The sequence below is a fragment of the Antennarius striatus genome, chromosome 17, assembly GCF_040054535.1.
Source record: "Antennarius striatus isolate MH-2024 chromosome 17, ASM4005453v1, whole genome shotgun sequence".
Lineage (NCBI taxonomy): Eukaryota > Metazoa > Chordata > Actinopteri > Lophiiformes > Antennariidae > Antennarius > Antennarius striatus.
In genome coordinates this window covers 9,661,338-9,674,644 of record NC_090792.1, presented here as the reverse complement: position 1 = coordinate 9,674,644, position 13,307 = coordinate 9,661,338, and the positions used below count along the sequence as shown (strand labels likewise).

The window sequence follows — 13,307 nt, the reverse complement described above, 5'->3', positions numbered from 1 at the left end:
GACATTCTGTCATGAAGCTAATGTCACAAAAGCCAATGAGATTAAATCGTTGGAACAAACAGACTTTAGGGTTGCAGCTGTCTAAACAAAATACAGGATCTAACACCAAGAGGTGGCAACAGTTTATGAAAACTTATGAATGGGTAAATGAATCACATCTCACCTTATTATGTCAAAGGAATTAAGGGTTTTGTAACCGAATAATTTGTAACTAAGAATTGGTGTTGCAGTTGCCAGATAGCACAATGTGTCCATGAATAAATATTGGCATTTATTTAGATTCTGATCCCTTTTAATCATGGCCTACTTAGAGAGAGTTGGCGTCCATTCATGGCCTCACAGAAGGCTGTCAGAGTCTGACGTATCGGCACAAGTACAATTGTTGTATCCACCTGGAATTGTTTTTTTTTTTTCCAAGCAACTTCCAAATAGGCACAGGGGATGACTGCAGCAATGACGTGTGTTATTACGAACCACTATTATCACAGGCCATTCATGCAACTTATTTTCTGGATAATTGAAAAACTGTTTTGAGTCCAGTACATTTTGGTAGTAACCAGAACAAATTTTGGGAAGAAGTTGCACAGATATCTAAAACTTGAATTGTCTATCATCACCTCTTTAATAAATGAGACACATGGCCATTAGACTGCCAGAGATCCAAGGAAAGGTGTCTGCTGTGTACTTGATTTCTTCTTCATTTCCTTTCGGCTTTTCCCTTCAGGGGTCATCACAGCGAATCAGTTGCCTCCATCTAACCCTGTCTTCTGCATCCTCTTCTCTCACACCAACTACCTTCGTGTCCTCTTTTATTACATCCATAAACCATCTCTTTGGTCTTCCTCTAGGCCTCCTGCCTGGCAGATCAAAACTCAACATCCTTCTACCAATATATTCACTTTCTCTCCTCTGGACATGTCCAAACCATCTCAGTCTGGTCTCTCTGACTTTATCTCCAAAACCTCTAACATGTACTGTCCCTCTGATGTACTCATTCCTGATCCTATCCTTCCTGGTCACTCCCATAGAGAACCTCAGCATCTTCATCTCTGCTACCTCCAGCTCTGTCTCCTGTCTTTTCCTCAGTGACACTGTCTCTAGACCAAACAACATCGCTGGTCTCACCACAGTTTTGTACACCTTTTCCTTCATTTTAGCTGAAACTCTTCTATCACACATCACACCTGACACTTTCCTCCACCCGTTCCATCCTGCCTGTACTCGCTTCTTCACCTCTTTTCCACACTCTCCATTGCTCTGGACTGTTGACCCTAAGTACTTAAAATCCTCCACCTTCTTGATCTCTTCTCCCTGTAACCTCACTCTTCCACTTGGGTCCCTCTTATTCACACACATTTACTCTGTCTTACTGCAGCTAACCTTCTTTCCTCTCCTTTCCAGGAAAAATTCCACCCCTCTAGCTTCTCCTCCACCTGTTCCCTGCTCTCACTACAGATCAAAATGTCATCTGCAAACATCTGTTGTGTTCTTGATTTAACCAGGCTAAAATCATAGATGCATCTTAAACCATACATTCATTATGTGTGTGTCCTTCGACAGAGTGAGTCACCTGACCTCACCAAGGAGCAGTTACTTGATCTGCTGGATGAATTTGAGCTGATGGAAAGCCGGACCCATGAGCTTCAAGCAAATGACGCATGACCCTGAAAAGACACTGATGGGCCTGATCCATCTGAACACTTCAAAATAAAACATATTAGGTGGTTTTAATAGAATAAAGTTATTTGTAGTACACATTTCAGCATATTTCATCACCAAATATAGTTATATCCTTAAATAATATATTTTGAGTGATAGAATTTACACAGAAGGCACAGACTGTTGAAAGCATTTTGATATAACCTGCATATGCGATACATCATCATAAATTGATTTTGACGGTGTTTCACAATCGGTCAGTTTCGGAACAATGGACGTTCTAACTGTTGCTTAATGGACTATGTGAGTGAATTCATTGTTATCCTGATTGGCCTGCATGTCTTCAATGTGCAGCTAGATTTATCCTCGATGTCATTCCGTATGTTTATAACACTGCTTGATGAAACCAAGAAGCAGAACTGCAGTCTTTCTCTACGTAAGTAACATAGATGAGAACATAAAATTGCTGACATTAAATCATATAACTGGGTCAGAAACACTCGACTGGCAATGCCTCTGTGGAGTGAAGTCTGAGCACTATTTATACTAACTTTTAGAACTCTAAATAAATCCAGCCTGTCTCTGTTACTAATGTGTGGGCTGTTAATATGGCCACAAGTACGATATGGGTTCCACAGGCGTGATCTTGTCAGATCGTCTTCAGCTCCCTGCATTCCTGTCATTTCTGTCTGCAGGTCATATGCTTCGGAGTAGGTCAAACTAGTCAAAATAGGGTCTACCTACATTGGACTCTTGTTCCTGCTTAAATAATTCCACTACCTAAAAGATTCAAAAGAATCACTCTTTTGGAGTAGTGTCAAACTTTTGTGGACCTGTCAACACAATTCACATTGTCTCCTACAAGCAGGGTGCATGTTAGCTTGTCTTCACTTCACCTCAGAGGTCCTGCCTTTTCCCTCTCTCCTGGCACGGACATCTCTGAGTCTGCTTGTCTTACTCTTACTTTTTGACCCTATTGAAATGGCACAAATCACCTCACATTTCTCTAGACTCACAAGGTCTCAACTGGGTGGGACTCCAAGGTCAGTCTCCAGCAAGAGCCCTGTTATCAGTGAAACCTGCAGCGCTGAACAGGAAACTACTGTATACAGCTACCTCAAAACTGTGTGAAAACTGTGTGGTCTGACCATATATAGTGTATTTGTACAGTTTGTTTTTAACTAATTCAAAACATCAGCAATGATTCCATGGACAAATACAGAGGAGGTGGAGCAACTTTGTTCATTTTACCCCTCACTTCATGTGTGGGGTACTGTAATGGAAACACAGTGACCTCAGTTTGGTAAAAATTAGGTCACCTCTAATGTAGAGAAACCTATGGTATACTGACGCTCTCTGGGTTTTCTGGTCCCTTAGATTGCAGCTGTTTCTGGCCTTGAGTTTGTCTTGATATACTAACACAGGGTCTTAAAGCATATCAGTAAGTGAACTGCAGACCAAATATATTAATTCTAACAGCAATGATATGTTTTGCTGACATTGTCCCTGGTTAAAAAATATGGAAATCAAATGTATATACTTCATGGCTAGAGTGTACTACAGAATGAGTTACATTAACATTAACAAAATTCCTGATGTCTTCATTTCACACAGAGTCTGTCATTTGAAGGTGTAAGGAAATGTCTGCGTAATTCGTAGTCACATTTGCATGGATGTGCTGTTTAAGTGGGTTATATGTCATGTTGAGTTTTCCTCCAGTTAACTCCCTAGGATACTCCCTTTCTCTAAGGCTTCACTTCACTCAACTAATAGATTCCAGTTGTTTGGCACATCATAGTTCACCTGGCTTTGCTTTACTCAGGAGAAGAGCCCAGTCAGGGATGATATTAAGTCCAAATATCCTTCAGATTATCCTTAAGATGTTGTACATCTTGTCCAGTGTGCTGTTCAATGCTATTGTGTTGCCAGTTGTGTCTATCCGTCTGTCTGTCTGTCTGTCTGTCCATCTATCTATCTATCTGTCTGTCTGTCTGTCTGTCTGTCTGTCTGTCTGTCTGTCCGTCCGTCCGTCCGTCCGTCCGTCCGTCCGTCTGTCTGTCTGTCTGTCTGTCTGTCTGTCTGTCTGTCTGTCTGTCTGTCTGTCTGTCTGTCTCTCTTTCCCTCTCTCTTTCTCTGTCTGTCTGTGTGTCCCCTCATCCATCCATCCATCAGACTAGCTAAGTGTACATAAAGAACGAAAACCCACAAACTTACAGTTTTTCTTGACGTGTTTATTGATCACTAGACATTACAAACTACCTGGTAGGAGTACAAACAGCAATTTGGGCAGAAACTATTGTACAAAGTTTATATAAAAACTTCGGTAATAATTAAAAAAGACATACAAAATACAAAATAAGAGACATCCTCATGTCAGTGTGCAAATAATTTTGTACAAACAGAAACGCTTCCATATGAGGCTACGCTTCTAGATAAATTATTTAAATAGCATATATATCTACACAATGAAATAACGACAACATGAAACAAATACAATAATTTATCAAAAAAAAGCACAGGAAATACATATAGCACAAAATAGTCGAGATATTTTTCAATCCTTTACGTTCCTGTTTGGGCTTTTTTCACTTAAAAAAATATCTTACATACAGCATATAAATGAAACCAAAGTCTTGTTAAAAAGCCAACCAATTTATACTCTGTTGCTAAGACAGGTGACTCTTGTGTATTGCTGGCATCAATACAAAAATAATTAATGAGGTAATATTTGTACTTAAAGGGTTTCCTTTGATTTTTCCCTTCAGAAACGTACACAAAAGCGCACTCAGCCACACCAGTCATGCAAACTGTGAAGAAGTAGATTTAGGGATCCTGTTACTGATGCGTATTTTTACGTTTACGTTTTAACTGCTTTGGTCCAATATAATGCTTCAACTTACTACTGTTGAGTATTAAGTTAATTGAATTGTTATATGTTGCAGAAAACAGCTTAAAATGAGCAAGGTTCAGAGATTAGCAAGAATGAAAGCTCCTGTAACACCTATCCTTACAATGGTTCATAGGAAATAGACTGGCCCTTTCCGTTCATGTCCCGTGACACTGTCAGTAAATATTGAAGATATTGGCATATATTTGCTCATAATTAATGCTCCAGTTTTCAGTGCGGCTGCTTTGGGGCCCTGTGCTGTCCTGACTTTTGTGCTTTCATCTAGTGCTCTTTCCTGAGATGACAAATGTTTTTGGGCCAGCCCTAAGCCTTGGCTGAATACAGGGCCTGGTAAAGATAGGTCTATATGGAAGTGTGGGGGGCAGTAAAATATTTTTTAAAAAATAAAATAAAAATAACAGGGCTATCTTCATAGCTTTGCTGGTTGGGCCACTTGCATGCGCAAACACACTAACACGACAACAACATTCACTCTGTTCGATCGTAACAGTCACTCCATACTGCCCATGGTCCCTCAACAGTTCCTTCAAGGGGTACAATTAGCCCAACCTGCTTTCTTCATACTGCACTATAATCTTTGAATCCACAGCAGATTTACATTAATTCTAAAAACAAAACAAACATAAGAACAAAGAATACTCTTCCTATTTATTCCCCATTCATAGAGGAATAGCTCCAACCACAATAGTTCAGGTGTGCAAAGCAAATAAAAAAACTGAGCCCACCCTTCAATGCAGATCAGAGCAAAAAAAAGTGAGAGGGTCAGTTTCTTCTGAGCTGCGCTCATAATTTGAGTTTGGTGCAGTGGTGCAGAATCATCATTGATCTTTCATTTGGCTTTAAGTCCTGAGGTCAGTTAACCTCACATTAGCTCACTTGCTCATCATTCCTCCATTGTGCATTTCTCCAAAGAAAAAGTTATAGAGTTTTCAATCCAGGTCTCATATTATATAGATATGCATATTTTACTGACTGATTTTTTCCTGGAAGGTCTGTTGGTGAAATTATGTATCTGAAAGAAAAGACGAAGAGAACATGTTAGATATAAAGTCTGAGTATCCTTGCATTAAAAGTTCAAACCGTCACTGCTGTGCTTACCTTTGCATTCATATTTGAGGTCTGAGAAGTACACCATCTCCTGAGAGAAGACATATAAGCCTAGTCGACCACCAGCATATGTCTTGTCGTAGATGTTTCCAGAATCTGCCATGATTCTCTTTCCTTCATACATGACCACTCTATAAAATAAAATAATCATTTGAGCTGACAAAGTTTCATATGAATTAAACAAATGTGCAATGGAAAAAGAGGGCATGCCTCTTAAGCTTTGAACTTACCTAATAAGTCCAGTCTTGGGTCTGTGGGTCAGGTGCCATCTGTAGGCAGTGAAGTCTTTCCAGCCAATGTTCTTGGGGTCATGCCACAGGGTTCTCACCTGAAAAGGATGAATTCCAACAGCAGCATTGAGAAAACATTCAATTCTGTTAAATAATGTGGTGAAGTCTGGTAGTGATAATCTGCTCTCACCTGTCCTGCAGTGTCTCCAGTGTGCCACAGAGCATTCCTTAGATGCTCACCTGGCCCTGTGGTAGAATTGACCACTTTGATTGACAAGCCAGAGTAGCCTTGAGCTCTTGTGGGTGTGTGAGACCAGTAGGTCTGTGTGATCTGTTTCCACATCACTGTGTAAAAACGTGAGCTGGACTGGTAACCAAACACAAAACCAGCATAGTCGTCATCTCGGTCTGTGTTGATGAAGAAAGTTCCACTGAAGTCCACGGCGCTGAACTCATCAAAACCTGAAACAAGATGAAGAGAGTATTTATAAACCATTTGTTATTAAATTGTGTATGTATTTGCAATGACATGCTTATCTATTTATTACATACCAACAGCAATGCCAGGATCACAGTTGACAGTCTGCACCAACTCCTTGCCCTGATGCCGGACCACCCAGTTGGGATCAATCTGTGAGGTACCCTTGGGATCCAGAGGAACCATTTGGAATCTGCGGAAGTCTGTTTCACTGATGGCAAAGTTCTCAGGGCACACATCATCAATATCCAGAACACTATCCTGGTCAAAATCGTCTTTGCACACGTCACCACGTCCATCACCTGAGACGAACATGTAGATGAGACAGAAATGGTGTAGATATGTTACAAATAAGAAACCAAAATTATATCCATACTCTGATTGTGTATTTTGCAAATGACAAACAATATTAACAGACGGACTCACCATCAGAGTCCACCTGGTCAGGGTTAAAGGCCAGTCTGCAGTTGTCCTTGTCATCAGGAATGCCGTCGTTGTCGTCATCATGGTCACAGGCGTCACCTTTTCCATCTTTGTCATGGTCAGCCTGGTTGGCGTTGGGTATATAGGGGCAGTTGTCCAAGTTATTCTGATGACCATCCTCATCAATGTCTTGGTTGTTGTCGCATTTGTCTCCTACGCGATCTGAGTCAGTGTCAAGCTGGAGGAGAACAAGATTCCTTTATGATGACATTTCCAAAAGACTCACACTCTCCAACTATAAGACCCTTGTCCTCAGTTCAAATGACTTCCTGCACTGTTTCCTCGCTGGGTAAAATGAGAAGTCCTACTCAGCAAAAGAATTAAATGCGGACCCTTTTTTTTCAAAGATGAACAAAGAGAAGAAGAATTGGTACAGTCTTCTCTCAAAGCTGCCACATTCCTGTATTTCATTTAAGAAGGTGTCATTTGTAGCTTTGATCATTCACCTACGGTGTACCATTACATGTTATATGAAAGAGGCAGCTACATTATCCAGGATGGGTAATTAAATGTGACATTACCTGATCAGGGTTGTGTTCCAGAGGGCAGTTGTCACAGTGGTCTCCCACTCCATCCCTGTCAGTATCTCTCTGGTCCACATTATAAACATAGGGACAATTGTCGTTCTCATTCAGAATACCTGTTGAATAAAAAATACAAATCACCATAACCCTCAGGACTATGTCAGTGCTTACTGCGGCTAAGGAAATATAACTAAGGAAGGATAAGTAAGAGAGGTCTGGTCACTCACCATCGCCATCAATGTCAACAGCACAGGCATCACCCTCTCCATTGTTGTCAGTGTCAGTTTGGTCAGTGTTGGCCTCGAACACACAGTTGTCACATCGATCCCCAACATCATCCCTGTCTGCATCATACTGGGCGGGGTTGTAGAGTCTTTGGCAGTTGTCCTACATTGACAGAACAATATCAAAAGCAAAACGATTAATTTTGAATATAGAACATCATAAAAGAAATTACTTTTATTACTTTTAAAAGAACAAAGGTCTGCTTTCTGAAGTTTGCTTTTTGCTCTCTTTTTTTGCTGGAATGCGATATTCCACTGCAAGCAGAAACCACAACATTTTTCTTTCCCAACTTTCCAAATCCACTCTAAGAAAGACACCTGGTCCTCAATTTTGTCTTCATGCTGAGGTTATATTTCAGTAGTCCTAGTGTGTCTTTTTTCCATATTAACTCCTTCATGGAAGCTTGCAAACATAGACCTTACATTCATACTGCCCGACAGCAGGATTGCTACTAGTGATTGCTATATTTGGTCTCCAAGGAAAGCATAGTTTGGGTCTAAATGAGATGTTATGATGACTCACTCTATCATCTAGGATTCCATCATTGTCATCATCGTTGTCACATTCATCACCCAAGCCATCTTTGTCATGGTCTTCCTGGCCAGAGTTGGGAAGATGGGGACAATTATCCTATAAAAGAACGAAGCAGCAGTTAAGGAGGCAACTCTCACAACCATACAGTTGAAATGGATAATGTATGATCTTGTGGCTTCTGTGTACCTTCTTGCAGTGGTAAGTGGCATTCTCCACACACACCAAGTCCATATTAGGCCAACCATCCAGGTCAGTATCTTCTCCGCAAATACGGCCATTCCCAGCATATCCTGGCCTGCACTCGCAGCGGAACATAGAATCTGAGTAGACGCCCAAGTAGATGCAATTTGCATTTCTATGGCAGTCATGGCTGCCATCCTTGCAAGGGTTACGGGGTTTGCAAACCTAAAAGAAATTTGAGATATTTTTACAAAATGGAAGCAGTGAACCAACTAAACAGTAGCACTTTATGTAGGTAAATGTTTCCAACCTGTTTTTTGGCAGTTGCCTGTTCCACCCCTCTTCCAAAGGGCTGAGGACCAGAGAAACGCGCAGGGCAGGGCAGACAGTTGTAACCAGGATCAGTGTTCTCACAGCGATGGACTCCATTAAATGTATGGCAGGCATCGGGGACTTCTTTACACTCATCAATGTCTTTGCAGGTGATGCCATTTCCAGTGTAGCCAAGTGGACACTTGCCACATTTGAAAGAGCCATCAGGGAAGCTGGTGCACTTTGAGCCAGGGAAGCATGGGTTTGAGAGGCAACCGTCTGCAGAGAAAAGGATGCGATTCTTTAAAAGGTTCTGTCTAGTCTTTTTTTTTTTTTTAAATTAAACACACGCACACATACATAAAATACATGATACATACACTCATGCACATGTAAACATATATATACAACACATATTATTGTTGTTTGCTTTGTTTATTCTAAAATGCTTACCAATTGGGCAGTCTTGTTTGTTGCACACTTGTGACATAGCAGCACCACCACCACAATCCTTTCCTCCATATTTAGGCACTGGGTCAGAACAACGGCGTTTGCGGATCTGGATTCCTCCCCCACAAGTGACAGTGCAGGTGTTCCATGGTGACCAAGGTCCCCAACCCCCATCGACTGTAGTTTATAAACAACATTTAGTATGCTCCCTGAAATCATACATTCTAAAATAATGCAGCAGTGTTGCTTCTGAAATTCAACTCACTTGGACAAGGAGACTTTTTGCAGACTTCATTTTGACGTCCTTCTCCCTCACAGTCTTTACCACCCATCTGGGGTGTTGGGGAGTTACAGAGTCGTATGCGGGTGATGACCCCCTCTCCACAGGTCACAGAGCATGAAGACCAGGGAGACCAGTGGCTCCATTTACCATCCTGTTTGACTGTGAAAAAGACATAGAAAATGAATTAATCGTGCTCTCAAAATGAGCATTTTTATTGTCACAAAGACTGAAAGACTTACAGCGTTTGTCACATTCCTGAGGGTAGCAGTCGCGGGTTTGGACAGAAGTACCCTCACAGTTGCTGTTGATACGGTCACAGGAGCGTCCACGCTGCTGGATTCCGCGACCACAAGTCACTGAACAAGGAGTCCAGTCAGACCAGGGAGACCAATCAGCTGTAGGGGAAAAACAAAAAGTTGGAGATTATTAGTTTGCGTAAAAATATGAGGAATCTAATAAAGATCATTAGATGATGACTTTTTTTTTTTTTTGAGAAATCTAACAGATTTTAAAATGAGCTTACGTGTTCCACAGCGAGGGCAGCACTCTCCATCAGGTACGGTGGCATTAGCACATGGAATCAGAGGGCAGGAGATTTTGCGACAAACGGTAGCAGAGTTCTGTATAAAGGAACAGTCTAATTAGTATAAAAGATGTGTGGCTCACTAACCACTGATAACATTCCAAGCCTAATTGCTGTATTTGGCAATATAACGGTCTTTATCATGAACTAAAAACTCCTGAAGTGTTGATGAGAGTATAACAACACTCAACTGTCACCTAAACAATGAGTGGCATGTGTGAGCTAAGAAGTTTGGAGTGTGCACTGGCGTGGTGAGGTGACAAATCACATCCTGAGCACTGCTGATATGCCCTTGAGCAAGACACCGTCCCCTACAAGTTCCTTATTTTGTTGACAGCTGCCCACCCATTATCTGCATGCCTGCAGGCCCCTTGTGTGTGTGTAGTGGGGGGGGGGGGTACCAATATGTGTACTAGATATTAGGTATGAAGACACCTACCTTACAGGTACACTCAGTGCAGCCATCCACAGTCCAATTCTGGTTATCATTGTACACAATGCCATTGTGGATGCACACTGCGCTGTGTTTGACTTGGATTTTCAGCTCAGCGTTATCCCGAGACTGGAAGTAGAGAGAGAAGGATAAGAAGACTGCCCCAGATGAAGTATGGACATTTTTTTTTTTTTTGCCAAAGTATCAATTAAAATGAATCACTGACATCATAATTAATACATTGCTTGACTCCATTGACGCAGGACAAATTCTACCAACAGCCAAACATTTGTGCATTCACTCTGCCTTATTAATAAACAGTTGGCTATTTACTGCCATTGCGGTGACAAATGGCTGAACACTGGGAGGAGAGGACATGATTGATAAAAGGAGAAAAGAGTTTGTGAGTGAAGCTAAAGGGCAGACCTTTGATGGTCCTTGGGGCTTACCACTTTGCTGAGCTGAGTTGACAGGTTTTTAACAAAAACATCCAGTCCCCTGAGTTCCTTAAACATAAGGGCAATCTCCTTGCAAGAGAAGCTGCAGACAGACTCTAGATCTGAATATAAAGGAAGAAAATATAATAAATAACTTGACCTTTTAAAGTTTCTTTCTGGCCAGGAGAACCAATATTTATTTGGCGAGAAGAAGTCTCACCTTTGTCTTTATGACTGTTGAAATCGGTCCCAATGGCAAGACTGGAGGTATTTACTGGGTTGTTCAGAGTCAAGAAGTCAGTCAAAGTAGCTGCAGGCAGTAAAGAGGAGAGATGATTTATTTGTCTTCATTCATTAGAGCATAATTTACACTCCATTTATGAATGTAAAAACAAAGTTGGCTCAGTTGCATATTATCTCTGTTTTTCTGACTTACCTCCACTCTCGCATCCCTTATTTCTCAATATGGCATCCAGAGTGGTCCCAAACATGAATCGCATATTCTGAAGCACTCCCTGGTAAACAATAAAATCTAATTATTATAAATTATAGATCATTTTCATCATAAACCATAAACCATTATAGAGCTCACCATGAATCTGTCCTTCACAGCCGCCTTTCCAATCCTGAGTGTAGCAATGTCTGCCACATCCTGAGACAGCACTTTATGGATTGGCAAATCCATATCTGCTACGTTGATGTCCTCACAGCCAACGAAAAGTTGCACTCTATCGTCCTGAACAAACAGTGTGATGTTTTTCCAGTGGCCAGTGGCCAAATTTGCATCATCGATGGACGCAACCTGCTGCTCATTCATGGTGGAGTAGACCACATCCAGAGTGTTATCCCTCCCATTTGAAATGATCTCAAAAATGGGTCCAGATCCATCATTCTTCTCAATGGTCAAAATGCTTCCTCTGGTTTTCCTGGACTGCTTCAAGCTGACCAGGAGGAGAAAGCCCCTCTCAGCCTGGATTGAGTCGAGGAGGTCCCTGAAGTAGCTGTCAGGGACTGGGGGGATCAGGTCAGCATTCAGAACCCTGTATGCAGGGATATTGGGATCTGCACCTTTGACAAAAGTCACTCCATGGTGTCTCTTGTTTACTTTGATCAGATCAAATAGGTCATATACAGTGTAATCGTCATGGCCAACTGTAGTCAAAGAAAAGAAAAGAAATATATTGTTCAGTTTTATGCTCTTATAATGGCAATGGATGAAAGAAACCCCATACGTGAAGTACCTATTACAGTAAATTTTTCACTATATTCACTAGTACTTAAGCAGTGTATAGAAGCAACATATTACAGGAGCTCCACTATACGCATAGAGCAACACTAAAATAAGATACAATAGAAATACATGTGAAAAACATAATTTGAATGAAACAGTGTAAATTAGCCCTATTAATTTTAATATAATTTTCTACAAGTTAAAAGGCTGTGAACATAAATTTGTCTTTCTTACCTGATATTCTGCCGCTGTCACAACTCCAAAGCATCAACAACAAAAAGATGCCAGACAGCATCATCTTGTAATCTGAAGATATCCCTATGTCAACCAAGAATAACAAATAAACTGTCAAGAGACACATCAAAGTTATATTTTACGATTTGAAAAAAAATTGTAATATTGACAACAAACCTTTAAAAATACAAAATTCCCTTTAAAAAGATTTTTCTGAAAAAGGAGGAAATAGATTAAAAAAAAAAAAAAAAAGGAGTCCTTGATTCTCAGATTATTTGTCACGTTCCTCTTCCTTTAGAAGCTTGTCAGTTCTTGAAGTTTCTGTTTCTCTCCGGTGATGATGGGATTTATTCTACTGAGTTATCCTACCGATACAAGTGCTATTTAAACAGTTGAGGAACATTCCTGAGGCCCAGCCTGGACCAATGGGATGGCTTCACCAGAGAGGGACGGACCTGTTGTCTTACCTCATAGCCAGTCAGAGTAATGTCCTCGACGCACACGGAGAGGAAAAACGCATTCCTGGGATGAATTGCCATCACCGGACAAAAATTTCATACACGCACCCCAGCCAACACTTTTCCGGTCAAATAAAAGTTTCAACTAATATTAATTAAATTGCTATAACTTTATTGAACTCTCACTTTTCTAAAAGTATACAGTTTCATTATTGATAACAAATAAAAGTTCAGTTAATTTTGAATGTAGTCATAAAAACAAGGTTGATATTGAACTTGAAAATCACATAAAGTATTTCACTTAATTTTTAATTCATTTATTAGCTCCGGGTCTTTTTCGTGACGAGCCTGACGACTCGTTGGTTTGTGATTCTCGTTTTGTGTTTCCTGCTTCGGCCACCAGGGGGCCAAGGGAGGGACACCGAGTTGTGTGTGAGCAGAGTGGAGACGTCTGGAGTGGGAGTCATCACCGGAGGCTGTTGGTGGGTCTACTATAGT

The 13,307-nt window shown here is 40.9% G+C and overlaps 2 protein-coding genes across 3 annotated transcripts in view; one reads left to right on the top strand and one right to left on the bottom strand.

The window, feature by feature from the left end:
* Nucleotides 1-3,716, top strand: part of fsip1 (fibrous sheath interacting protein 1) — a 28,836-nt gene extending 25,120 nt beyond the window's left edge. The window contains exon 11 of one of the 2 annotated variants that reach the window (XR_011038506.1): nt 1,561-1,684. Coding sequence is in view for 1 of the 2 variants with exons in the window: in XM_068338061.1 (XP_068194162.1) it covers nt 1,561-1,662 (102 nt within the window). In the remaining variant the exon portion in view is untranslated. Of the gene's footprint in view, nt 1-1,560 lie in introns of both variants that reach the window. The other variant, XM_068338061.1, reaches the window with a different exon arrangement.
* A 429-nt stretch (nt 3,717-4,145) lies between these two features.
* Nucleotides 4,146-12,711, bottom strand: LOC137610491 (thrombospondin-1-like). The gene is made up of 22 exons (XM_068338060.1): nt 12,529-12,711; nt 12,352-12,435; nt 11,479-12,038; nt 11,323-11,401; nt 11,107-11,196; nt 10,899-11,008; nt 10,456-10,578; nt 9,957-10,053; nt 9,673-9,828; nt 9,416-9,592; nt 9,154-9,327; nt 8,699-8,979; nt 8,395-8,613; nt 8,197-8,304; nt 7,617-7,776; nt 7,387-7,505; nt 6,809-7,043; nt 6,457-6,684; nt 6,095-6,366; nt 5,905-6,002; nt 5,666-5,805; nt 4,146-5,579 (listed from the first exon to the last, which is right to left on the bottom strand). The coding sequence occupies exons 2-22, from the start codon at nt 12,413-12,415 to the stop codon at nt 5,572-5,574; spliced, it is 3,498 nt and encodes a 1,165-aa protein (XP_068194161.1). The 5' UTR covers nt 12,416-12,435; nt 12,529-12,711; the 3' UTR covers nt 4,146-5,571.
* Nucleotides 12,712-13,307: the final 596 nt, after the last annotated feature.

Bases quoted from the DNA above. Each gene is read 5' to 3' on its own strand.
- LOC137610491 (XM_068338060.1), bottom strand. From the start codon at position 12,415: ATGATGCTGTCTGGCATCTTTTTGTTGTTGATGCTTTGGAGTTGTGAC. The intron at 12,039-12,351 runs GTAAGAAAGACA...CTTTGACTACAG, and splicing joins TGACAGCGGCAGAATATCAG to TTGGCCATGACGATTACACT. The intron at 11,197-11,322 runs GTAAGTCAGAAA...TACTGCCTGCAG, and splicing joins TAAGGGATGCGAGAGTGGAG to CTACTTTGACTGACTTCTTG.